General features: G+C 38.5%; 1 protein-coding gene across 11 annotated transcripts in view; it reads right to left on the bottom strand.

Annotated features, from left to right (window-relative positions):
* ptprt (protein tyrosine phosphatase receptor type T) overlaps positions 1–26,022 on the bottom strand; it is a 541,100-nt gene that overhangs the window by 231,381 nt on the left and 283,697 nt on the right. For all 11 annotated transcript variants that reach the window (XM_062050776.1, XM_062050836.1, XM_062050792.1 and 8 more), the window contains exon 12: positions 5,471–5,672. In XM_062050776.1, coding sequence (XP_061906760.1) covers positions 5,471–5,672 — 202 coding nt within the window. The remainder of the gene's footprint in view (positions 1–5,470; positions 5,673–26,022) is intronic.

The raw sequence follows: 26,022 nt of genomic DNA, 5'->3' as shown, positions 1-26,022 counted from the left end.
ACACATTTAAATATCTTTTCAACATCAGTTCATAACCAAAGAGTACCGTATTTTTCGGAACATAGGGTGCACCGGATTATAAGGCGCACTGCCGATGAGAGGGTCTATTCAGGTCTATTTTCATACAAAAGGCACACTGGATTATAAGGAGCACTAAAGGGGTCATATTATAAATGTTTTTCTACATTGAAAACACTTCCTTGTGGTCTACATCAGTGGTCCCCAACCACCAGGCCACCACAAGAAATTTAAAAAACAATTTTTTTTTTCTTTTTAAAAAAAAAATGTATTCATTAAATCAACATAAAAAACACAATATATACATTAAATATCAATATAGATCAATACAGTCTGCAGGGATACAGTCTGTAAGCGCACATGATTGTATTTCTTTATGACCAAAAAAAAAAAAAGATAATTAAAATTAAATACCACCCCCACCCCCGGTCTGTGGGACAAATTTTCAAGCGTTGACCGGTCCGCAGCTACAAAAAGGTTGGGGACCACTGGTCTACATAACATGTAATGGTGGTTCTTTGGTCAAAATGTTGCATAGATTATGTTTTGCAGACCAAATTCAAGCCGCTTTCTGACAGTCGCTTCAGGATGCGCCGTTTTGAGAGCGGTCTTATTTTCATGGCTCACCTTCGACAGCTTCTTCTCCCCGTCATCTTTGTTGTAGCGGTGTAGCGTGCAAGGACGCGAGTGGAAGAAGTGTCAAAAGATGGAACTAACTGTTTTAATGACATTCAGACTTTACTTAAATCAATAACGGAGCAGGATCTCCTCATCCGTGGCTCACTAGTGCAACGCCGGAAATGTGTCCCGTAAAAAAATGTCCGCCCGGAACTCTCTAATAACTAAAGTTCTATGGGTGAATAATGTAAACCCACTACACCGGTAGTTTTTAGTGCTTCCATAGCGAGATATAAGTTAGAACATTATGCTACTTTATATTAAAAATGGCAACAGCAGAGGATGAATGCCCCGTAACAAGAAGATTGAGAAAAAAAAAGAAGCTTATTGACTACATCGGCACGGACTACAATGGCGGACGCACGCAAATTATAAGGATCCCAAATACAAATCAGCAGGTACCAGAAGGTAAAATAAGTTGGTTTTACATTATATTACGAAACAATGCTCAATAATAGGTCTGCTAATAGGTGGCATTTTGCGGTCCTTTTACACACACACACACCGTAATCATACTTGTATGTTGAAGCACAGCACGTCTGACTACTGTAGCCGTAATGCGCCAACAATCCATCATTCAGCTTCATAGCTTACCAAATTCGTACCAAAACATTTCGACGGATTTTTGAGCGCCGTGTGTAATGTTCTACAATCTAAATGGAACATTTAACGTTTTGGGGTTGTTTACTGGTCGTCATCTTGCAGTCTACACGTATCGCGTATGTGTGACTGCCATCTACTGGTCACAATTATCATTACACCATGTACCAAATAAAATAGCTCCGAGGTCGGTAAACGCAACCAGAATTATTCCGTACATTAAGCGCACCGAGTTATAAGGTGCACTGTTGATTTTTGAGAAAATGAAAGGAATTTAAGTGCGCCTTATAGTCTGAAAAATATGGTACAGTGAAAGGCAGTCTGGAGGTCATAAATAATAACATCATGGTTATTATTGTATCATTATTCCGTCCCAAATCCTAATATTGTGCTTTTACAAGACTGATGCATGTGAAGGTTCCATTCTGACAGATTCAATCAAGCTTTTCTTTCCTTGATAATTTATAAATGTCCGCCATGTTGTCACCTTGAAGGTCGCCAATGTGTGAATTTGACCAAAACATCCACATTCTTCCCACATTGCTTTGGCATTTAAGTAATTAACACCCCCCTCCCTTCCTGGCACAGTGCATCTATCACCTTTCATTGGAAGCTCTTTATCTTTGGAGTCCTGAGAGAGATCCACAAGATTGGCCATGGCGTGACATTTCGAGCGAGGCGTCTGCGTTACACGCCGGAATGAAACTTTTTTTTTCTTCTTTTGTTACTTCCTGTGTCTTGGCAACATATAGGAGAGGATTATAGAGGAATTGAAGTCCACAGAAAAGGTCACGCATGAGATATGTCAATGTCAATAACACACAGCTTAGACTGGGGAGCACGTAGTCCAATCAGAACTCGACCTAGAAGTGTAACAATACGCCACAATCAGGGTCCGGTGCGTATTTCGGTTTGAAGGTTGAGGTATGGTTAATTTCTTCATAGTAAGGGGAAAAAATGCAAAATATGATTTTTCTTATAGCTCTTGTGCATTCGCTTTAATTGTTTATAACATAAAAAGCTGCTCGAAATTAGATCAATTATGACATAACTGGCACTGTTATTTTTTAGTCAGCTTTATCACAAGGTTGTCGAATTTTGATTATTCATTATTGATTAAATGTCATTAATTTTTATTTTTTATTAATTGTGTTTCATTTTTCATGAGCAAAGAGACGAAGGCTAAATTGGGGCCCTTAGCTGAAATTTTTTTTGGAGCCCAACCACCTACCATACAACATTCTTTCACATTTTTCAAAATATTTTCTTCTTACTAGGGGGTGCATACCGGGAATTAATTGACAAATGATGCATTAGCCAAAGGCTGGGCTAAACCCACTATGTTTACATGCGCTAAATTAGTCTAATTTCTCAAATAGTTCAGTTTGTTTGTATTTTCACATCTATGTGTGAAGTCCAAGTGTCCATGCACACTCTCAAATGTGACTATTGGTCATACGCCATGTGCCTCCCGTACACTTGGAGGCGCTCATTTCATTTTAACGCAAATAACTTAATTACTTTCCCGGTTAACCTATGACGTCACACTAGCCACCTGCAGATCCTTACAACTTGTTTTAAGTGATGTCCGCTGTAAAATTGGCACAGATTACAAATACTACGTCTCTATTGGCTATGTTCATGTTTAATAGCAGACAGTATCAATAAACTATCTTGCCTTGTGCTACAAACATGACGCTACTACTTTACCATGTTTTACCTACATTTTTGTTAAAATGTAATAATCACTTATTTGTTTGTTGTTTGGCTAATTTACATACCTTTTGGGTGATACCACACGTTTTGGTATCAATCCAATACCCAGTAGTTACAGGGTCATACATTGGTCATACTTACATGTTTATGTGTGTTATGGCTATGAGATTTTTTTTCCTTGCCCTCAGTCTGGACCCCCTCTCCAGGGGCCCAGACTTAGACTGATTTTTTTTTCTCACTCTTTTTACCAGCAATGTCATGACATGACGACGATGCGCCAACATGTCCGCAAAAAAAGAAAAGTACAGGTATTTTTCAGAAGCAGTATTGTACCGTTTTTAATGAATTAGTACCGCGGTACAATTATGACAAAAATCATGGGAAAAAAACGTTGTAATGTCTCATAGCTCATTCAATAGGCTCTGTGGGTTGGTGGAAGGAGTTTTAAATCCAAAGGAAAATGTAGTTTTTGCCCTGACTGATATCCAGAGGAAGGTTGCTATTGTTGTGGACTATCGTGCTGGTTGTGCGGTAAGTGAATCAGTTGGCTTGCACAAAATGCAGCGTGAAGACGTTTATGTACGCTATATTATTCGCCTTTAATATACCTGCTTCATTATCTTTCATCTCATTCGTATTTTGTTTGGAAGTCCAAATTAAACCGTCACTTTACATTTCCTTAGCTACCTTCTTAAATAAAACTTAGTTTATTTGTTCTACCATCGATGCACTTCAAAATGTTCTGTTTTTTAAATTTGTGAACCAATTAAACATTCTCTTCTTTATTTACAATTGTTGCAGAGTTTTCATTGAATTGAATGGTATCTGCTTCCGGGTTGTATCCCGCACGTTGAGACTGGCGCATGCGTGATACGAAGGGTCCTCTCTGGCCGCACACAATCGCATTATTCAGGTGTGTTAGTCCGACTTTTCAAAAATTGAACCAGATGGGATTGTGAGTGTTTCCATGAGTTGTAGGAGGCTTATATAGAGCCAAACTATTCAAGAAATGGGACTAAATTAGTGCATGGTTAGTACTGACTGTATTTGTTAGTTGTTGGGCTCTGCGTCTTTCTGTGTGGAGTTTGTGTGAAGTGAATTATGTTTATATAGCACTTTTCTCTAGTGATTTAAAGCGCTTTACATAGTGAAACCCATTATCTAAGTTACATTTTTAAACCAGTGTGGTTGGCACTGGGAGCAGGTGGGTAAAGTGTCTTGCCCAATGACACAACAGCTGTGACTAGGATGGCAGAAGTGGGGATTGAACCTTGGACCCTCAGGTTGCTGGCACGGCCGCTCTACCAACCGAGCTACGATGCTGGGTTTGCATGCTGTCCCTGTGACTGCGTGGGTTCCATCCGGGTACTCCGGGTTTCTTCCACCTCCAAAGACATACACCTGGAGATAGGTCGATTGGCAACACTAAATTGGCCCTAATGTGTGAATGTGAGTGTGAATGTTGTCTGTCTATCTGTGTTGGCCCTGTGATGAGGTGGCGACTTGTCCAGGGTGTAGCCCGCCTTCTGCCCGAGTGAATCTGGGATCGGCTCCAGCACCCCCGCAACCCCAGTAGAAAATAGATGGATGGATGGATGGATGTTTTTGCTAGACGCCTGACTTCCTCTCCTTCAATACTTAAAGTTAAGTTAAAGTTAAAGTCCCAACGATTGTCACACACACACTGGGTGTGGTGAAATTTGCAATTTGACCCATCCCCTTGTTCACACCCTGGGAGGTGAGGGGAGCAGTGAGCAGCAGCATGCGCCACGCTCGGGAATCATTTGGGGATTTAACCCAATTCCAACCCTTAATGCTGAGTCCCAAGCAGGGAGGCAATGGGTACCATTTGTTGTAGTATTTGGTATGACCACAACTCACGATCTCCCAGTCGCAGGGCGGACACTCTAACCACAAGGCCACTGAGCGGGTTATAGTGTGGGACAATAGTACGTATTTGTATTGAATCAAATGTTTCGTTCTGAAAAATCTGATTATGAATAAAAGCAGCATTAGTCATTTGACTCAAGTGGAGCAGTAGTTGGTGCTCTGGGTTGAATTGGGGGAAAACATCCTCTGTTTGCATGATAAGACACAATTTGCATCCATTTTAGCATTTAAAAACTCCATTGTGAGGCACGGCGGACCTTCACAGCATTGTGTTGATCCAGTTAGGTAAAGAAAGGACTCATTTCCACACTGGAGGAGCTTTTGTTAGCTCTGCTTCAAACTTTATCGCTCTCTTTTCTCATGGTGACATTTGGGAGGCGGCTGGCTAGAACGTAAAAAGTCGTCTAGAAATGGACTCTGATAGAGAAAACAAAAACAATCAACAGAAGGAATGACACAACCTGAGGTCAGCAACACACACAAAAAAAGACTGGTGAGCTGCTATGAAGGTGAATGCAAACAAATGTCAGCGTCAAACAGAACCATGGAGACATGGAGGTCTTCTTACCTGCTATCTTGGTAGTGATGCGCGTGGTGACAGGTGGGCCGGCGCCTTTGTTGGTGGAGGCTTTGAGCGTGAAGAAGTAAGTGGTCCCCGGGTAGAGAGCCACAAACAGGTGATGGGTCTCGTTGGTGGGCTTGGTCACCTTCCCCCATTGGGTGGTTAGATCAGCGCTGGGGTCCAACGAGCTCAGACCCTTGTAAGTAATCTGGAAGACAACAGGACACACTGAGTACACACTAGGGTTGTACGGTATACCGGTATTAGTACAGTACCGCGACACTAATTAATCATATTTGGTACTATACCGCCTCTGAAAAGTACCGGTCCACCACCCCCTCGCGCCCCCGTCAAGTCGTGTCATTGCTGGTTTACGAGCAGACGGGCATGTTCGGCAGCACACAAACACAGAGTACTTACAAGCAGACACAGTGTGTAGATAGAAAAGGGAGAAGGGATGCATTTTGGCTTCAAAACTAACAATAAAGGTGAAGTTATAACACTGAAACGCCCACCGGAAAAGGTGCTTTAAGACATGGCTAGCTAGCTAGCAGCTAAAGTCCAGCCCCAGTCGGCAGTGTTTTAGCTACTTCTAAATCACTAATCCTCGCCTCCATGGCGACAAATAAAGTACGTTTCTCACAAGTATCATCCCTGCAAGACGAGGAATAGCTAAACACGTTTCACTACACACCGTAGCTCACTGGCGTCACAATGTAAACAAACGCCATTGGTGGATCTACATCTAACATCCACTGTAATGATACCAAAGTCTGGAGCGTATCTAGTCGATACTACAATGATTATGTCGATATTTTTTGGTGTCACAACATCTTCTTTCGTTTTTAAAAAATGTATATTATGTTTATAAACTGAGTAAATATGTCCCTGGACAAATGAGGACTTGGAATATGACCAATGTATGATCCTGTAACGACTTGGTATCGGGCTGATACCCCAATTTGTGGTATCATCCAAAACTAATCCAAAAAACATCCAAACAACAGAAGAATAAGTTATTACTACATTTTAACAGAAGTGTAGATAGAACATGTTAAAAGAGAAAGTAAGCAGATATTAACAAGTAGATGAAAAATGTATTTTCTACCACTTGTCCTTAATAATTTTGACAAAATAATAGAATGAGAAATGACACAATATGTTACTGCATATGTCAGCAGACTAAATTAGGAGCCTTTGTTTGCTTACTTCCTAATAAAAGACAAGTTGTCTTGTATGTTCACTATTTTATATAAGGACAAAATTGCAATAGTAAACATATGTTTAATGTATCCTAAGATTTTTTGTTAAAATAAAGCCAATAATGCCATTTTTTGTGGTCCCCTTTATTTAGAAAAGTATCGAAAAGTACTGAAAAGTATCAAAATTATTTTGGTACCGGTACCAAAATATTGGTATCTGGACAACACTAGTACACACACAGAAACTGGACATTAGCAGTAGTTGTACGCAATGAAATGTTCACAGCTGAAGCCAAGAACGTGTGTTAAATCAAATACTGGGTGTGTCCTGATACGTTTTCACCTCTGATACGTACAAGAGCATGTTTAGAATCTACTTATACTATTTAGGTTTGTTATTACACTTCTAAGTCTCACTTACAAACATACTGTATATTTATTTGCATGGCTCGATTGGTAGAGCGGCAGTGCCAGCAATTTGAGGGTTCCAGGTTCGATTGCCTTTGTGTCCTTGGGCAAGACACTTTACCCACCTGCTCCCAGTGTCACCCACACTGTCTTAAATAGCTTAAAGATGTATATCACAGGTGTCAAACGTACGGCCCGCGGAACAGGTTTTATCCGGCCCGCGGTATGAGTTTGCTAAGTATAAAAATTCACCTGAAAATATTGAATGAAAGAAACTGATGTTCTAAATATGTCCACTAGATGTCGCAATAGCAATTCTTTGTATCTTTTTAGATGATGCTACATATGTACAAAATGAACCACATGATTTTAGTGCACCAGTCGAGGAAAATGATCAAACTACATAAATAACATCCTGTAATTTGATTTTGATATTATTTTTTCATCTTGATAGATTGAAAATTAGTTTTTCATCTTGATAAGATTGAAAATTAACACCAATGAGTTGACTGATGAACATTATCACATAATTTATTCTAAAAGTATAAATAACAACAAATAAAGATAGAATACTATTAACTACAACATGTAAGTGTAAAAAAAAAAACACATTATGATTTGTACATTTTCAGAATGTGCTTGTTCTATTTTTAAACAAAGAAAACAATCTGAAGTTGTCTTTATTTTTAAGTTATTGTGCCGTGAATTTTCCTGTCGGGCCCAATTGGGAGTAGATTTTTCTCCATGTGGCCCCGATCTAAAATGAGTTTGACACCCCTGATGTTTATAATGGGTTTCACTATGTAAAGCGCTTTGAGTCTCTAGAGAAAAAGCGCTAGCCATCCATCCATCCATCCATTTTCTACCGCTTGTCCCTTTCGGGGTCGCAGGGGCTGCTGTAGCATATAAATATAATTCACTCACAGTATTACAGTTTGTCCTGGTAGGTGTCTTGACGTGGAAAAGTAGTCTTTGCCACGAAGGTGAATGTGCCAGTCTTGTCTTTAGATGTGTCCTACAAAGTGTTTGTACTGTAAATGTTGTACTTATTACAGACCAGGTGTTTGATTGTAACGTACATCTTTGTTGTAGTTTTCATGACCTAAGTTGCAATTACCATGTAACGCCTCTAATACTAATTAGTATCATGTATATGGAATATCCAATGTAAATTGGCATCAAGCTAGCGCATTTATTCTAATGCATTTATTGTATTTTGGAATGTAAGATAAGTTATTTTGTATCTCATGTAAGTTATATTGACATACTTTATATATGTATGTTCACTTTTACAGTGTTTTTAAAATAAAAACTCTCAAATGCAAACAATCTGTTATCTGTCTGCTGGGGCAAAACAGACTGTTTGATTTGGAGTTCTTATAATTCAATGTTTTAGATGCAGGCTGATACAATCATTGTATGCACTCAGACTTTTACATTCTTACTTTCTTCATAGGGCTCGTTTTATTCTTTCTTTTAATTGATTGTGTTTATTTATTTAAATTCTTAAAGCAATATGATTGCAGATTACTGTATCTCTACATATGGATTTATACAATTATCCATTCTTAGCTCCATTTTGTTGTCTGACGTGTTGTATTGACTATGTATTTATTGACTATTTATTGTGGGCCATATGTAGGCTATACAAACCACGACAACCTGCGGCTCAAAATGAATTGCCCCTTGAGGGATCAATAAAGCTATTTTAATTGGATTTAATTGTCCCGATATCTGTTTTTTATGCTGATATCAGACCGATATCAATATCGGACGGATATCAATATCGGATAGGGACACTCCTTTTGAATACCGTATTTTCCAGAGCATAAGCTGCTACTTTTTTTCCCAAGCTTTGAACCTTGCGGTTTATACAAAGGTGCACCTAATCAATGGATTTTTATTTGCTACTTGATTAATTACGGAATGGATTAAGCAAAGAAATCAAACAATATACTAAAATGATCTACTTTAAGAAACTGTCCAAACCAAAAGTGTTAACAAAGTACACGGAAAAATAAACACACCTGATAAACACACTGAACCTTATTAACAAAAAAAAGTAGAATATCTTATTAATCTCATAAAAGATGAATACAGACATCAATTACTTTTCTGTTTTGTTTGATCAGCCTTTTTACTTCTGTGTTACAAGCACTTGTTTGGAAATAATTTGGTATGTAAATAAACATTTACAAAGTCTTTCTAAGTAAATATCTCATTTCACAACGTAACAGTACATATCTGCACCTTTTATAGTGTGGTGCGGCTAATATAAAAAAAAAATTGTTTTAATTCAAAGATTTAGTGGGTGAAGTTTATGTACTTGTGTGGCTTATAGCTCAGAAAATGTTCATCAGTACTAGTGCTGTCAAATAATACTATTTTTTAAAATCCTATTAATCACACTTTTGCATTTTGATTAATTGCAGTAAATTACTTTTGTGCATAATTTAAATTAACTTAAAAGAATAGCCCAATATCTTGACACACATGCAATTGTATTGTCAGAATGTCATCCAAGATAATGTTTTACTTGAACGCATGTCATTTAACTTGGTAACAAATGTATCTTAAGTCCCGTGAGGGTGTATTTTGAAGTGAAATATGCCAGCGAACATACCAGACAGCCACTCACTCATCTTGGCACTGATGTATGCATTGACCAGATCACTGACCATATAACAACCTGCTCCACCTTTCAGGTAACCATGCACAGTTAAGGTAAAGGAGCATGTGCGGTCTAAATAAATTGTGCGATTAATCGGCATTTATACATGATTATTGCAAAAGTGTTTTGTGATTAATCGCATGATTTAACACATTGACTTTGACAGCCCTAGTCAGTACACTTCAATAAGTATATATTGCATATATATTATATTTTATATTGCTACTATTTACATTTTTAGTCTACTTTATACCTTTTGTTTTCGCCCTCTTTTAGTGCCTTTGTGTGCATTATCCTTTCCATCCTCATCTTTTCCATCCTTAGTAACTGAGCTACTGTGTGGAACAATTTCCCTTGTGGATCAATAAAGTTTGTGCAAGTCTAAGTCTAAGTGTACACATACCCTTAGTTGCAGTGCACTCAGAATGGTCAGTGTACTGCAACTAAGAGCATACGTCTCAGTGTTAACGCACTTATGCACTCAAAAGATTAAGTGTAAGTATGGAGGTGTGCAAATAGAGCTCAAGTTTCTAGCAAGTGTAGCAGTTAAGTCATCGCCAAATACCACAACACAAGCTTTCTTCAATTGGGTTACCAATCATAAGGAGGAGCTTGATTCACTGCATTTTTTTGATTAGTGAACAGAAAAGTGTCAGTGTGACAATCAGAATAGAATGAATAGCGTAAATTCCGGACTATAAGACGCTATTTTTTTCCCATGCTTTGAATCCTGTGGCTTAAAACGGTGCGGCTAATTTATGGATTTTTCTTCGCTATACTGCAAATAGTTAAAAAATAAAACCAACAACAAGCAAATACACCAAAATGGTGTGTTATTGTTTGTGCAATATTTTGGACGAGTTTGCTCACTGCGGGTGCTGCGGTTTGTTTCTATTTAGAACTTTGAACTAGTGTTTCTACTCGAAAGGATTCTTCATTCATCACTACAAGCATCGTTTGCACGTTCTACAACATAACTAAAACAATTCTTACTTACAAAACCGTCTCATGCGTGATGTCTGTGGGAGTGTTTTCATGCATATTTGCATGTGCTATTGTAATGTGATGAAGCTAGCGTCGTTAGCATTAGCTAATATGCTAACACATTTATGAGTGTCTGTGTTAGTAATACTAACTTACAATGGTATTCTTCTTGTATTGTTTTAGTTTCACAAATTCCTTAGTAAATTTACCAAAATGTAAGTGTGGAGTTATTGTGTCTGTTTAGATGATTGGAGAGCTAGCTTAAACAGCTAGTTGGTTCACGACAATGACTTCTGTTTTGTTTGATCAGCCATTTTACTGAGGTGTTACAGACACTATTTGAAAACACAGACTATTTATATGTAAAAAATCTAATTTTATAATGTATATACACTATATTGTCAAAAGTATTTGGCCACCTGCCTTGACTCACATATGAACTTGAAGTGCCATCACATTCCTAACCCATAGGGTTCAATATGATGTCGGTCCACCTTTTGCAGCTATTACAGCTTCAACTCTTCTGGGAAGGCTGTCCACAAGGTTGCGGAGTGTGTTTATAGGATTTTTCCACCATTCTTCCAAAAGTACATTGGTGAGGTCACACACTGATGTTGGTCGAGAAGGCCTGGCTCTCAGTCTCCGTTGTAATTCATCCCAAAGGTGTTCTATATTGTGCAGGCCAGTCAAGTTCATCCACACCAGACTCTGTCATCCATGTCTTTATGGACCTTACTTTGTGCACCAGTGCACAGTCATGTTGGAAGAGGAAAAGGCCCGCTCCAAACTGTTCCCACAAGGTCGGGAGCATGGAATTGTCCAAAATGTTTTGGTATCCTGGAGTATTTAAAGTTACTTTCACTGGAACAAAGGGACCAAGCCCAACTCCTGAAAAACAACCATCCATCCATCCATTTTCTACCGCTTATTCCCTTCGGGGTCGCGGGGGGCGCTGGAGCCTATCTCAGCTACAATCGGGCGGAAGGCGGGGTACACCCTGGACAAGTCGCCACCTCATCGCAGGCTGAAAAACAACCCCACACCATAATTCCTCCTCCACCTGTGGCCGGGCCAAGTGATTAGGACACCTGATTCTGAGCATTTAGATGGGTGGCCAAATACTTTTGGCAATATAATGTATCTGCAGCTTCAAGTCCGGTGCGACTAGTATGTGGAAAAATATTTTTTCTCCTAAAATTTACTGGGTGCAGCTTATCTACCAGTGCGGTCTGTAGTCCGGAAAATACGGTAATACGCTTTTGAGGCATTCCTCCCTCCATTTTCTGTCATCATTAGGGTCACGGGTAAGCAGGTGCCTATCACAATTAACTTAGGTGAGAGGCGGAGTCCACCCTGGACTGGTCAGCCGTCAATCATCCATCCATCCATTTTCTACCGCTTGTCCCGTTCGGGGTCGTGGGGGTGCTAAGAATTTTATTTACAAGCTTGTGGTCCAAGAAGGGACACGTGTTATTTTACAGTGCAGAACTTATATGAAGGAACAAAACAAGTGGCTACCATGTCGACTTATGGCCAAATATCAATACAACGTATGCAACGGTCCGTCTAAGGTGCGCACCTGTGCAATTGCGCACTGCTCAAGCGTCCTCTGCGCACAGCAAATCTATGCCACGCACAAAATCAAATAAAAAAATAAGCGCATAACAATTTTCAAAACACGGACACGACTGAGAAAACAGTTTTCGTCATCATTGTTCAGAATTTGTTGAAAGGACTAGTTGGTACAATCCCTGGGGACTCTGCATGGCAGGGGCATCCTCCTCCCTGAGCCAGGCTTGCACCTGTTCAAATATTGTAACGTCTGTCGAGACGCTTTGAGGACATGAATTCCATCCATCACTTTACTGAGCCAAACTCTTTATTGTCGGCCATAAACACATCACCAAAACATTAGTAAAAAAAATGATATCTAGCAAAACTGGTCATTTTCTGCAGTACAAACCAGACCAAAAGCAACTTTGTTAACTCAACAGCAGCCGCTCGCTCTTTCTCACTTGCGCCAACACATGCACATATGGCACTTAGCCAGTGATGCGTTTACAGCCACACAAAAAGTCGGACAACTCCAACACCACACATAAAGTGTCATTCCAGGTCGTTACACTATGATTTACCAATCAAATGTGTGCGTATTCTAGTGTCATTTATTAGGAATCTTAATTTATAAATATTAATCATGAAATGCTGTTAGTATATTAAATAAATACTAATAAAAATATCTTTTTTACAAAAAGGAAGTTGCAGGAATGTACACATGATCCCCTGCCTACATCTCATTGTGCAACATGTGAATGTTTTAATGGGGACTAAATGCAATATCTGAAAGGGGTACAAATTATTTCCAAAGCAGGACCTCCACCCAGACAAACAATACAAGTACACAGTTCATGAAAAACAATATTTTTTGTTATTGTCATTGTAAGTGGGCCTAAACACTTATATTGGAAAATGATCTCATGGAAATGACTGCTGTCATTTGATTATAATAATAAGAGAATGTTGTCTGTTTCACAATATTATGTCAGACCCACTCGACATCCATTGCTTTCGGTCTCCCCTAGAGGGGGGGGGGTTACCCACATATGCAGTCCTCTCCAAGGTTTCTCATAGTCATTCACATTGACGTCCTACTGGGGTGAGTTTTTCCTTGCCCGTATGTGGGCTCTGTACCGAGGATGTCGTTGTGGCTTATGCAGCCCTTTGAGACACTTGTGATTTAGGGCTATATAAATAAACATTGATTGATTGATTGATTGATATCTGTGTTGGCCCTGCAATGAGGTGGGGACTTGTCCAGGGTGTACCCCGCCTTCCGCCCGAATGCAGCTGAGATAGGCTCCAGCACCCCCCGCGACCCCGAAAGAGACAAGCGGTAGAAAATGGATGGATGGATGGATGGAGATGGAACTTGTTATTTAGTCAGCTTTGGGACAGGTGTGCTGCTGAGGTAGCCACAGTGTGCACGTCTGATGTTGCTCACATGGGCTCCACTGAATGCTCAGGGAGTTTTTGCGTTTGCTCACACACATGAAAAATTAAAGGGAACATTGAACGTATGTAAGGGCTAAGAAGATCCATGTGTAGGTTTTGAACTTGACTGCTGTGATCTTTATGTAGCAACTTCTAGAACAGTGCTTCTTAACCTGAGTTCGATGGAACCCTAGGGGTTCGGTGAGTCGGGCTCAGGGGTTCGGCGGAGGTCAAGATACACAGACTCATCATGTAAATAAAAACTTCTCCCTATCAACCTATTACAAATACGGCAACAGCAGAAGTCACACTGATTTGCAGGTGTGTAATTTGTTGTGAGTTTATGCACTGTGTTGGTTTTGTTGTTTGAACAAGGTGATGTTCATGCACGGTTCATTTTGTGCACCAGTAAAAAAACATGGTAACACTTGGGGAACATATTCACCATTAATTAGTTGCTTATTACAATGCAAATTAGTAACATATTGGCTCTTAACTAGTCATTATTAAGTACTTATTAATGCCTTATTCGGCATGGCCTTATTATAACCCTAACCCTCTAACCCTGACCCTAACCCCCTAACCCTAACCTTAACCAAATAACTCTAAATTAAGTCTTTGTTACTTAGAATATGTTCCCATAGTGTCCAAAACACTCTAAATTAAGTCTTTGTTACTTAGAATATGTTCCCCTAGAGTCCAAAACACTCTAAATTAAGTCTTTGTTACTTAGAATATGTTCCCGTAGTGTCCAAAACACTCTAAATTAAGTCTTTGTTACTTAGAATATGTTCCCCTAGAGTCCAAAACACTCTAAATTAAGTCTTTGTTACTTAGAATATGTTCCCGTAGTGTCCAAAACACTCTAAATTAAGTCTTTGTTACTTAGAATATGTTCCCCTAGAGTCCAAAACACTCTAAATTAAGTCTTTGTTACTTAGAATATGTTCCCGTAGTGTCCAAAACACTCTAAATTAAGTCTTTGTTACTTAGAATATGTTCCCGTAGTGTCCAAAACACTCTAAATTAAGTCTTTGTTACTTAGAATATGTTCCCCATACTAAAGTGTTACCAAAAAACATATAACTTTGTCTTGAATTTGAAAAAAAAATACACTTTTTTTTTTCACTAAAGAAGGGTTCGGTGAATGCGCATATGAAACTGGTGGGGTTCGGTACCTCCAACAAGGTTAAGAAACACTGCTCTAGAAGAACATAGAAAACAATGATATCTCAAAACAAACAACAATTGTGTCATTCATGCATCAACAATCAACAATCGACTTAATTGTTGTTTGAAGTGATCCTCGCTTTCCAAATCGACTCTGGGCCACAAACACTGCAGACACATTTCACTAAAGCGTCTGTCAAAAGAACTGTCAATGTGCACCGCCATATTGCCACAGGCTAGATTCCAGTCGATGACCCCCCCCCCCACACACACACATGCATACACGCACACACACACCAACACACACTGTGACATCAATGATGATAACAGTATTGATGGACGAGTGGAAACACGCTAATAGTTCCAACCCAAACACTTTAGCGCTTCCTCGTGTGCGTTTGTGTGCACCAACTGCTCAAAGTCAGCCTGTAGGTCAGGAAATGGTACGTGCAGACGCAAGGTGACAACACGGTGAAAAGCAAACAACATGAGTCGTTTGAAATATTTCACACTGCACCCCTGCAACCTTCACAATGTTTACTTGACTTGCGTGGAAAAAAAGAATGTATTCACCAGCTGGGAAGGTGCTGCTGTATGTTTATTGTTGTCTTTGGTTCTAGTATTTTGACTATTGTATTCCCTTACATGAGCAGTATTATATTTCATTGCATGCCATTACATTTGGTTGTGTACTGGTTTGAATTGTTTATATTAAGGAATATCACATGTGAACGTTTGTACAATTCAATTGTACAATTGCGCAGTGGCCTTGTGGTTAGAGTGTCCGCCCTGATATCGGTAGGTCGTGAGTTCAAACCCCGGCCGAGTCATACCAAAGACTATAAAAATGGGACCTATTAAATCCCTGCTTGGCACTCAGCATCAAGGGATGGAATTGGGGTTTAAATCACCAAAATGATTCCCGAGCGCGGCCAACGCTGCTGCTCACTGCTCCACTGCTGCTCACTGCTCCCCTCACCTCCCAGGGGGTGGAACAATGGGATGGGTCAAATGCAGAGGGTAATTTCACCACACAGTTAACTTTAATTCAACATGTCCGAAAAGGAGCTGGAAGAAGTCAAGTTTATTTAATTCCATCCCTTCTCCAATATTCAGCAATTGCTCATATAACAAACCCTCGTTTATAGCGATTAATTGGTGAAGTGGGAATTATTTATTATAAATCAAATATTGTTATAGCTATAGAATAGAAATGTGTTCACAGCCTTCTAAATATGTTTTCAACATTATGAGAGCCCTCTAGAGATTAAATAACTACCCAGGATTTTGCGGTTAATAGCCTTACCCTGGATAAATACATTTTTATTTGTCATTTTGCCTTTAAAAAATGCCTGAATATGCGGCAGACAAATTGTGATGTTTTGAGACTTAAAAAAAAAACATTAAATCAACTTCTGATGTTATGAAGTTGTTTTCAACCTTTTAAATGTTTTTGTAAATATAAGCTAAAAAATCAGGAATTCAACACAAATTACAAAACAAAAACTGTATTGTTGTTTTACTCGTTTTATACCACACAGACATAAAATTGGACACAAGATGGCAGTAAAAGCAGATTTATTGAGCCATTCGAATTTTCACTGTACAGGTAACACTTGAAAGGCTTAATGCATGGCTTAAAAGAGTTCATTGTCAAGTTACTGTATTGTTAAATGAATTATAACTAATAATAGTAAAAATTAATCATAATTACAGACAGAAACACCACCAAAGGCTTCCTGCTCTGTCGTCCACAAGTTGCAGACATTCTCCGTGTATGTTTTACACTTGAGGAATTATCATCATACTTCAACATCTCTAACATGTGAAAGCTACTTCTTTGCTATGCCAGTAAATGAACATATATTCTCAATTGCCTTAACCTGGATGAATACATATGAAATGTATGTATAAATACATATAATCTAGAAAATGATGACGCCACCTATATGTGTATATACCCCATTAGAAGGATCAGTGCTATAGACAGGAACAGGAAGTAGGTCTGAGCTATGCAGAAGAACGACAATTGTGCCGTTTGAGCAGTGGTGTGCCGTCAGGGCCAGCAAGGCTTTCTCTGCTGGCCTAACATAACCAGAAATCATGATCATAATTAAAAATAAAATATTTGTAAATGTATTTTCCCTAAACATCTAAAAGTATTCATATTATCTTCATGTCATATTATGTACGTTCCAGTGCTGTTGTTTTTAGTTTTAGTTTGTATCCAATCAGAATTCAGCTAACTTATGTTGCCATGCTGTACCAAATCTGCCAGAGGCCTTCAGAATCAACACTGTAAGTGAACGGACACATACAGGTGATAGACAGTTGCGATAGCCAATCAGATTATAAATTGTTGTCAGTAAGGCCTTTTAGATGGCCTGAGGTTGAACGTGACATTTACGCGTCCTGTGATTGGATACTCATTGGGACTGTTAGCGGATTAATTTGAGAACACATAGAGTTGAGAGACATTTGCGATAGCCAATCAGATCACAAGTTGTTGACAGTAGCCTATCTAAGTAGCTTAATGTTAACTAGACTGTGATTGGATACACTCATGTCATTCCAAAGTGAGTATCCATTCACAAGTTTCAATTTAGCAGGAAGCAGGAAGTGTTGCGCCATAGTCAGACCGGGATAGCAGAGAAGGAGAACAAAACGTTGATTAGGTGGCAGATATATATTTGCAAGGCCATTTTTAAGAAGGATATTTAAAGAGAAACTACATCTTGTGAGACGATGTCGGCCAACTCCGAAAGCTAGCTCAGCTGTTCTGGCGATGAAATGCTCGCCATTTCCACTCAAATAAGCCAACGATGAGGGGTACCACTGGCTTATACGATGTTGAATGGGTCCTACTAATTGTGAGTTCAAATATTTAAATTTTTTTTACGTTTAATATATTTTTTGCAATTTTAATTTTGACAGTACCACATAAGATATGTTTTAATTACAGATGTCTGATAATATCGGACTGCCGATATTATCGGCCGATAAATGCTTTAACATGTAATATCGGAAATTATCGGTTTCAAAAAGTAAAATGTATGACTTTTTAAAACGCCGCTGTACGGAGTGGTACACGGACGTAGGGAGAAGCACAGAGCGCCAATAAACCTTATAGGCACTGCCTTCGTGGCGGCCCAGTCACTTAATATCTACGGCTTTTCACACGCACAAGTGAATGCAAGGCATACTTGGTCAACATCCATACGGGTCACACTGAGGGTGGCCGTATACACAACTTTAACACCGTTACAAATATGCGCCACACTGTGAACCCACACCAAACAAGAATGACAAACACATTTTGGGAGAACATCCGCACCGTAACACAACATTAACACAACAGAACAAATACCCAGAACCCCTTGCAGCACTAACTCTTCCGGGACGCTACAATATACACCTCCCCTACCCCCAACCCCCTCCTCCCCACCACCTCAACCCCGCCCCCCCAACCCCGCCCACCTCAACCGCCTCATGCTCTCTCAGGGAGAGCATGTCCCAAATTCCAAGCTGCTGTTTTGAGGCATGCTAAAAAAAATAATGCACTTTGTGACTTCAATTATAAATATTGCAGTGCCGTAACTTGAGTTGATTCATTTTGAAAAACATTGTTACATTGTTTAATGCATCCAGCGGGGCATCACAACAAAATTAGGCATAATAATGTGTTAATTCCACGACTGTATATATCGGTATCGGTTGATACCGGAATCGGTAATTAAGAGTTGGACAATATCAGAATATCGGATATCGGCAAAAAAGCCATTATCGGACATCTTTAGTTTTAATTGCTGATGCGTTTTAATTGATTTTTAAAAGCGCCAGAAAATAACCCGTTTTGTACACTGTTGATGTGGTTCAATGAACAGTAGTGCGTAAATGTGTTTATAGTATTTCTCCAGTAATGGTCATGTGGGGACATAAATTATGGTATTTTGAGAGGTAATCATTGAAGTCGGACATCACTGAAGGCCTAGTTGGGAAAAGCCCGGCCCGCCACTGTGTTTGAGCAATAAAAAGCTAATACATTGTTCCATGTTGCTGTTCTTTGACAGTTGGCATGCCCATTTAACTGCCGCTCAGAGACACATTTGATTGAAATGTGTGGTGGAAGTGCGGGCAATGAACAAAGTTGCAAGTTTGTGCATAATTCAAGAGGGTTGTTTGAATTTCCGTAAATTGACACGATCGTGATGTTGCAAATTCCTGAAGGGACTGACAATCACTTTGACCCTTGTTAAATCTGATATAGTAGACATAGTAATACAAAATAAGACTGTAATTAATTTAGGAGCATGAGTCTGGGACTGAGTCAATCAGCGGACTCTATACTCAACAGCCACTCTCATCAATCACATCTTTTATATTAATATTTCGGTAACACTTTAGTATGGGGAACATATTCTAAGTAACAAAGATTTAATTTAGAGTTATTTGGACACTAGGGGAACATATAAGGGCTAGGGTTAGGGTTACTAATAAGCAATACTTCTGAGGTTATTGAAGGAAGATTCTTAGTTAATGGCTTACTGGTTGTATAATAAGGCCATGCAGAATAAGGCATTAATAAGTACTTAATAATGACTAATTAAGAGCCAACATGTTACTAATTTGCATGTTAATAAGCAGCTAATTAGTGGTGAATATGTGTTCCCCATACTAAAGTGTTACCAATATTTCTTTTTTCTAGCCATTTTATGTTGAACATGCTTAATTTAAGCCAAAAAATATGTAGGATATGCTTTATATTTGATTTTGAGCTAAGTTTATCATGTATTAAGAACATTTTCATGTCTACACCATTTTAGTGAATTTGTGTTGAGTGTCTTTTCTATTATTTCTAAATAGCATTATTGTAGTTTTGTTTAAATTGAATAATAGTCTGTTTGTTTTTGTATTCAATCAAACCACCGTTTTCATTTGTTAATTTTAATTAGGTGTACCTAATGTTGTGGCTGCTGCGCACCTCAATGGTGTCAAATAAAATAAACTGTCCATATGATGTGGATTAACACTAGATGACATTTTCAAAAGTCACCATTTGCATTTTGCGGCTGTTTGCGAGCAGAGTGAAGGCCGTGACAAGAGGTCACGCGGTCCGTCCCGGCCTGAATGGATATTCCATCTAAGTGACTCCAAATGCGACCGCACACGTACAGTAAAACATTTTTTTTTTCATTTTTCATCTTTTTTTCTTGGCATTTAACTCACCCGCGACAAAACAAGTGAACGCCTTTCAGATTGAGCCACCCGGGACAAAACCTTTGGCCAATAAAACATCGCTCTGCGACGGCACGCTGCAGAAACGAACGCTGGCCCGCCCACTCAGCGAAGCGATCAATAACCATTTACAAAGGCTGGATTGAAAGGCTGTACAATAAAATATTATCTATTTTATCCACGCCTCGCACATCTTCGGGAATCTCTCAGTGTTTTTATGCTCAACGTTATTGACCAAGCTTCTCTATCTAACCCTCTCGCCCGATCAATCTTCATAACTTGGCCTCTATGGTTGAGAGACTCGAGGCACACAAGCTTTTGTAAAAAACAAACATTTTATCTGCACTCCAGACACAATTTCTGTAGAAAAAAATTTGATAGCTTGAATGTTTTTAATGAGCTGAATGTTTTGGAAGTTGGAATCATAGATATCACACAATATTTCACGCCCCTTTTCGCCTAAGCCGGGGGTCAGCATTTTTAAAAAAAGATAAAAAATGGAAAAAGATGTTTCAGTATGTTTTTTGTTTGAGGACAAACATGACACAAACCTTCCCAATTTTTAAAAAGCCCACTGTTTAATATGTTTGTTTGTATGCTTCACTGATGAGAGGATTTGGTGAACATCGTTTTGTCCTACTAATTTGGGCGGTTCTTGAACTCACCATAGTGTGGACTGTGACTGTAAACAGTTTGTTTACATGTAAAATCTTCCACTCCTTCTTTGTCTCATTTTGTCCACCAAAAGTTGTATGCTGTGCGTGAATGCACAAAAGTGCGCTTTGTTGATGTTATCGACTTGTTGGAGTGCTAATCAGGCATATTTGGTCAGTGCATGACTGCAAGCTAATTGATGCTAACATGCTATTTAGGCTAGTTAGCCTAAATAGCATGACTGCAAGAAAATTGATGCTAACATGCTATTTAGGCTAGCTAGCCTAAATAGCATGTTAGCATTGATTAGCTTGCAGTCACGCACTGACCAAATATGCCTGATTAGCACTCCAACAAGTCAATAACATCAACAAAGCGTACTTTTGTGCATTCACGCATAGCAAATAAATTAAATACACAGAGGACATAAGTAAAGGAAATTAAATATGCCTACAAACGAGGTATAATGGTGCAATATGTACATACAGCTTATGTACATATTTGGTCAGTGCATAACTGCAAGCTAATCGATGCTAACATGCTATTTAGGCTAGCTACATAAGCTGTATGTACATATTGCACCATTATACCTCGTTTGTAGGCATATTTAATTTCCTTTACTTATGTCCTCTGTGTATTTACTTTATTTGTCCATGTCTCATGACATATTATCTGTATGTAATATTGGCTGCATGTCTGTTGGTTGTTAGTGTGCCATGTTGTTCCAGACCACAGCAAACATTACCATGTTTGCAAAGATTGTAATAAATCCATTAGAAGAAGACAGCCTGCTGTTTCCTTTAACTTGGACACACACATCTATACCTTTGGCCATTTTAAAACCGTCATTTCCAGAAGTTATCTCACCTTCTGAGAAGTTTCACTAATATTTTCTAATGTTGTAAAAATGTGTAGAATACATGTTATATTTCAACATTTCTGTCAAAAAAGATTTACGTAAGCCTGCGACACATAGTCATTTTGAGAGTAGGCTAATATTGCTAATTAGCTACTTACATCATGTGTTGCCTTCATTATAATACTTATATAAGTATTTAAATTTTTTGCGGCTCCAGACAGATTACTATTTTTGTATTTGTATTGTATTTGTGTTTGTGGTGTTGAAAATAAAGTACATTGCTTCATGATACATAATGAACACATAACTGAAGCTGTAAGCGAACTTCTTGACCCTGAGCAGAGTTGTCGGTAGTTTGAGGCTGGACAAAATATATACCGCACCTTCTTCATCGAACACATCTCAATAATGACCGTGAACGAGTCATTAAAACACATATTTCCATGTGTGCTCTTACACAACACAGAACATTTGCATCGCACGTATAAGGAAATGTGCGTTCTATCCTGACATGTCAGCCCTGGTGCTGGTAATTTGATTCATGGGAAATAATTAATGACTGCAGTTTATTAATCTTTGCCTTCATAAGATGATGATCGTCTCATAGACGGACGCACAGGGTTTTTTTAATAACCTGTCAAGCTGAACATTGTTTCAGATGATCCACTGTTGATTATTATTGAGCCTAATGATAGAAAGAAAGAAATGGACTGTGTTTGCACCCCTTGCAGGAGCTTACCAACACAATCTCTCTGTGTGTGTGTGTATGTGTGTGTGTCTTTAGAGAAATAAACAATGTTTACGAGGCACCGCTGTGGGATGCGAGCAGCAGCAAACGCTATTTCACTTCAGTTTTTCCATGTTCCTTGTTTTATTATTCTTAGCGTTTGTTGTATTAGTAAAGACGTCTGTTGGACTCATAATGTGCTTTGTTGTCTCCCGTGTTGAATTCTCCGGCATTTACTTGAGTGCGACTTCCAATTGATCGTTTTACTTTTGTACTTTTTATGCTTTTAGTTGATGCTCTCATCATCTGAAGCCAATAAAGGCATCATTATTGAATAAAGCGTCCCTTTTGGCCGCCGTCTCCATTGTTGCCTTACTAAATCAGCCGGCTCCTGCATCCTCCCTCAGCTATTGATTAGAAATATAGAATTCAAACAACAGTCTCCCCTATACAATTATCTTTTTCATCACATCTCTTTTTCTACCCCCCGCTATCTTTTACTTGGAGTTGTAATTGTGTTTGTCGCATACAGCCGTACTTCTCAGGTCCAAAAAGTGAGGCTATTATGTGTAAACAGGCTATTATCTTGAGGTAAATTAAAGACACGTGTCGGAGCCCGCAGGAAGCTGCACCAGGCATGCTCCCTCCGGCATGACGCCCACATACGAACACTGAATTAGAAATAAAACACCTCTTCGGTCCTGCACTTGCGTAACTAAGCCAGAAAATGATTATTTAAGTGCTTCACACATTGACCTGATTCTAGAATTGTTATTGTTGTTATTGTATGCTGAAGACCATTCACACAAGAATGATAATGATTTTTCTGTTTCACGTTTTTTCAACGCATTAAAACCATCCCAACATAAAAATATAACAAGATCCACATTCAAAAAAATCTCACACTTTTCTCAAATTTTACTACTTCTCTCTGATCTTAAGATCTTCCTACTACTTAACACGGGCCAGATCCTGCCCACGTGACGTCCCGAGTTAAAACAATAAATAGAATTTAATTTCATATACATTTTTTTAAATATTTTAAATCAACTTATTCAATGTTCGGATACATTTTGTGTTTGGCGCAGCAGGAGGGGATAGAAGAAGGAGTAGGAAAAATTGTGGGGACAGGACCACAACACAAATATAAATATATACTGTACTATACATGCACATATATATATATACACACACATGTATATATACACACACACACACACACACACACACATATATGTATATATATGTATATACATATATATATATATATATATATATATATATATATATATATATATATATATATATATATATATATATATATATATATATATATATTTATATATACATACACACACATATACACATTACACATTTTTTAATGTATCATAAGATTTTCCCCTTCATTTTTAAAAGTATCGGAATATTGATATATATAATATATACATATGCATAGGTATGTATATATATGTATATATATATATATATATATATATATATATATATATATATATATATATATATATATATATATATATATATATATATATATATATATATATATATATATATATATATATTTACATATATGTAAATGTATGTATATATATATATCGTGGAGCGTCACAATACCCCCGAACAGGTGAGACTAGGCAGAGGGCCAGCCATCACAATGAAAGCATGCACCAGGCGGTCAAACTACGCCTACCTCTAGGTGTGGTCATTGAAGGCAAGTACATCCCTAATTTTATTCTCAATCAGGCTGAGGTGTGGCCACCTGCCCCAAGGCAGCTGTGTCAGGTTGGCAATCACTGTGTTTGATTAAATAGCACCTCAGTGTATGACTCACTCATCAGGGCTGTAACGGTACACAAAAATCTGCGATGAGGTGGCGACTCGTCCAGGGTGTACCCCGCCTTCTGCCCGAATGCAGCTGATAGGCTCCAGCGCCCCCCGCAACCCCAAAAGGGACAGGCAGTAGAAAATGGATGGATGGGTACTAAAACATGTTGGTTCGGTATGTACCTCGGTTTAGAGGTCACGGTTCGGTTCATTTTCGGTACAGTAAGAAAACTAAATATACATTTTTTTGGTTATTTATTTACCAAATTTGTAAACAATGGCTTTATCCTTTTAACATTAGGAACACTATAATAATTCTGCCCACGTTAATCAACATTAAACTGCCTCAAGTTGTTGCTCAGATTAAATAAAATGACAAAACTTTTCTTCTACATATAAAAAGTGCAACATTAAACAGTTTCATGTTAACTCATCATGCTTAATTTATTACAGCATTTGGGAAGCCTGCAGTTGATTTTTATTATGTAAATGTTATATTTTTATCAACATGTGATAGCAGGGACCCTGCCATTCAAAACTAGGCTGCTGCATTACTAATGATTAATGTAACTATAGCTGAAAAAATAGTGCAATAGCAATAGAAGAGACTATTCATCCCTGAACACCATGGAGTTCATGTAGGCTTAATGATGCAGTTACATTATTATATCAACTATCAGAGACAGAAACTCTTCATTTAACATAATGTCCTTTTTTGATGCTTCAACACAACTCAATCAACACAGAAAAAGGTAAAGTGAAATAACAGACAGACAGGGCATTGCTGTCCGTAACACACACACACTCACACACACACACACACACACACACACACACACACACACACACACACACACACACACACACACACACAGACACAGACATACACAAACACAGCAGAATGAGCTAACGTTACGCTAAAAGTGAACTAGCCTTCCCCTCAAGCCAGGACTGCGAGCGAGCTGAGCTGCCGTTTGTTTCTAGAACGTCAACGGGCTCATAGTGATGTTACTAGTAGTTGACTGGGAGTTGTTTATTATAATTTGGGGAGAGTCCGCTGCCTGATGCTTACCTGCTAAACACCTATCTGCTCATCACAACGCTGGAGCACTGACTCCATGCGCTCTGAATACGCACTGCTGATTGGCTGTCACCGCTCTGAATATGCACTGCCAAGTGTGTATATATATATATATATATATATATATATATATATATATATATATATATATATATATATATATATATATATATATATATATATATATATACAATAGATTAGGGTTATATATATTAGGGTTGTCCCGATATCAATATTTTGGTACCGGTACTGTTTGATACTTTTTAAAATAAGGGGAGTACTAACTAACAGAACATATTGTGATACATGAAAATGTGTTTCTTTGTGCAAAAAAAAAGCACTTTTGGCATTAAATAGGATCGTGAACATACAAGTCAACTACTCGTTTAGTATGTTTGTAGTAAGTAGGCAAAGGGGTTACAAAAGCTCAGAATTTGGGTGCTGACATATGCAGTAACATAGTGTGTCATTTCCCATTATATTATTTTGTCAAAATTATGAGGGATGGATGGATCTGTTTCATTTTTGTTTTAACATGTTCTATCTACACTTCTGTTATGTAATCTCAACTGGCCGCAGGCCGCATGTTTGACATCCCTGGTGTAGATCAACTTCTGGCATCTATTTACATTCGGGAGCGCCAGCTCACTGTTACCTATTGTATCCTCCGACAGTGTGTCGTGAAGCATGTTTATCTATTCCTCGTCCTGCAGCAATGATACTTACAAGAAATG

This window comes from Entelurus aequoreus, linkage group LG01 (assembly GCF_033978785.1).
Source record: "Entelurus aequoreus isolate RoL-2023_Sb linkage group LG01, RoL_Eaeq_v1.1, whole genome shotgun sequence".
NCBI classification, from domain to species: Eukaryota; Metazoa; Chordata; class Actinopteri; order Syngnathiformes; family Syngnathidae; genus Entelurus; species Entelurus aequoreus.
Note: the sequence above shows the minus strand (reverse complement) of the source record. Positions and strands in the feature narration are given on the sequence as shown.